This window comes from Austrofundulus limnaeus, unplaced genomic scaffold (assembly GCF_001266775.1).
Source record: "Austrofundulus limnaeus strain Quisiro unplaced genomic scaffold, Austrofundulus_limnaeus-1.0 Scaffold226, whole genome shotgun sequence".
Lineage (NCBI taxonomy): Eukaryota > Metazoa > Chordata > Actinopteri > Cyprinodontiformes > Rivulidae > Austrofundulus > Austrofundulus limnaeus.
In genome coordinates this window covers 515660-518054 of record NW_013952628.1, presented here as the reverse complement: position 1 = coordinate 518054, position 2395 = coordinate 515660, and the positions used below count along the sequence as shown (strand labels likewise).

The following is a 2395-nucleotide window of genomic DNA, read 5'->3' as shown; positions in this document are numbered from 1 at the left end:
TGGCTAAAGGTAACAGAAGTCTAGCTAAAGCCACAAAAGCCTGGCTAAAGGTAGCATAAGGCTAGTTAAAAGTAACAAAAGCCTGGCTAAAGGTAGCAGAAGGCTAGCTAAAATTCACAAAAACCTGGCTAAAGTTAGCATAAGGCTAGTTAGAAGTAACAAAAGCCTGGCTAAAGGTAGCAGAAGGCTAGCTAAAATTCACAAAAACCTGGCTAAAGGTAGCAGAAGGCTAGCTAAAATTCACAAAAACCTGGCTAAAGGTAGCAGAAGGTTAGTTAAAAGTCACGAATGCCTGGCTGAAGGTAGCAGAAGGCTAGATAAAGCCACAAAAGCCTGGCTAAAGTTAGCAGAAGGCTAGCTAAAAGTAACAAAAGCCTGGCTAATGATAACAAATGTCTAGCTAAAAGCTAAAAGTTGCAAAAGGATAATTCAAACCTAAAAGTAGCAGTAGGCTAGCTAAAGTAACAAAAGCCTAGCTAAAGTTAGTAAAAGTTTGGCTAAAATGAGCTAAAAATATTAAGTCTAAGTGTTGATCAAAACTAGATTTTTTCTATAGCTTAGATATTTTGTGTCTTTTTTGACAACAAATATAATATTTAAAGTATTTAAAGCAAAAGTCTTGCTAAAAAATAAAATATTATATGTCTAGCTAAAAGCTAAAAGTAGCAAAAGGCTACTTCAAACGTAATAATAGCATAATGCTAGCTAAAAGTAACAAAGGCCTGGCTAAAACAAGCTAAAAATATTAAGTCTAACTAAAAGTGTTGAACAAAACTAGATTTTTTTTCCATGTCTCAGATTTTTTTGTGTCTTTTTTTAGCGGGTCATCTAATTGTAAAGTGAAGAAAGTATTTAAAGTGTCCTGAATGCATCAGTTAGTTTGCCAACGTCTCCAGCTCCTGATGCTGACTGCAGCAGCTCTCCTGGAGAGATGTGCTGCTCTCTAATTTACAATGCAGCAAGACGCCCATTATACCTAATTGTTGGACTTCAGACTCCTGCAGATCTGCCCCCCCACCCCCCCCCCCCCACACACACACACACCAACAGTCAAACTGCTGACTCCTGCTATAAAGTCCCAGTTAAAGTGTTGAATATAAAACCTAACTTTACAGACAGAAAACATTTCATGTCCAGGAGAGAAGTCGCTGTATTTGACATTAAAAATAGTTTGTGGCAACTTTAAGGTCAGAATTCAACAAAGTGTTTGACGTTAATCTGAATCCTGTGATGTTTGTTGTTACAAAAAGCAAGAAAAGCTTGTTAAACTAACACAAGTGTTATTCTCGTTCCCTCAGCTTCGGCTACTACAGCACGTCAGCCACTCCAGCTCCAATCAAAGCCCTGACCGACCTGAAACACCAGCTGGTTAACCCCGCCCACCCCGCTTCCTTCTCGTCCTCCTCGGACATGGTGGTCATCCATCCAGGGGCCGTCTTAGCCATGTTGGACCTGCTGCCCTCCGTCTGCTCTGAGAGCCAGCCAGAGGTGAGGAAAAAACAGAAAATATCTCAGCTAGGTTCGAGCACTACTGTCCTGGTTTTTTTTTTTTATAAAACATTTTTATAAAATAAAAATATACAAAATGTATTTTAACAAAAACAACCAGGAAAGTTAGCGTTTTACTAAAATGCACTTCATGACAGCTAAAATGTTTTTGAATGGAAGAAGACAAGAATAGACGCTAAAATTAGTAAAACGAAAAAAAAAAACCCACAATTATTAAAGCTGTTATTAAAAACTACTGCTAATAAAACTGTTGTTCAAATAGTACCAAAAAGCTAAAAATAGGAGCAGAGTAGCTAAAAGGAAAATTGATAAAATGATAAAAGATAAAATGATTAAAACCGTAATCAAAAGCTAAAATCAGCAAAGCTAAAAAGATTTGCGAAGCAGTTGCTGAAGTCCAAATCCAGTCAAAATGTAAACAAAAACTAAAATTAGCATAACAGTGGCTAACAGAAAAATAAATAAAACAACGTTCACAGCTAAAATTATCAAAACATTAATTAGAAGCTAACCTAAACCTTAAAGCTAAATTTTGCAAAGCTCTCACTGAGATATAAAACCAGCCAAAATGTAACTAACAGCTAAAATCAGCATAATAGCTAAAAGCTAAATGAAGCAAACAATAGCTAATAACCCAGCTAGCTCTAAGAGCTAAAATTAGCAAAATTGTAAATAAAAGCTAAAATTTGAAAAAGCATAACTAAAAGCTAAAATTAGGAAACGCATAAGCTGAAATTAGCAAAGCTGTAGCAAAAAGCTAAAAGAAATAAAAAGATACAAATACAGTAAATATGCTTAAAAACTGTAGTTTTGGATATTTCTGTAAATAAGTTTTTAAAAGGTAAAAGTTTCACAAAACAAACATTTCAATATTGAAATAGTTTTA

General features: G+C 35.2%; 1 protein-coding gene across 5 annotated transcripts in view; it reads left to right on the top strand.

Moving 5' to 3' along the window:
- The window catches only part of wdfy3 (WD repeat and FYVE domain containing 3), a gene marked incomplete at its 5' end in the record, with an annotated part of 96713 nt that overhangs the window by 27754 nt on the left and 66564 nt on the right, over positions 1-2395 (top strand). For all 5 annotated transcript variants that reach the window (XM_014019682.1, XM_014019683.1, XM_014019685.1 and 2 more), the window contains 1 exon segment: positions 1299-1488. In XM_014019682.1, the coding sequence (XP_013875136.1) occupies positions 1299-1488 (190 nt within the window).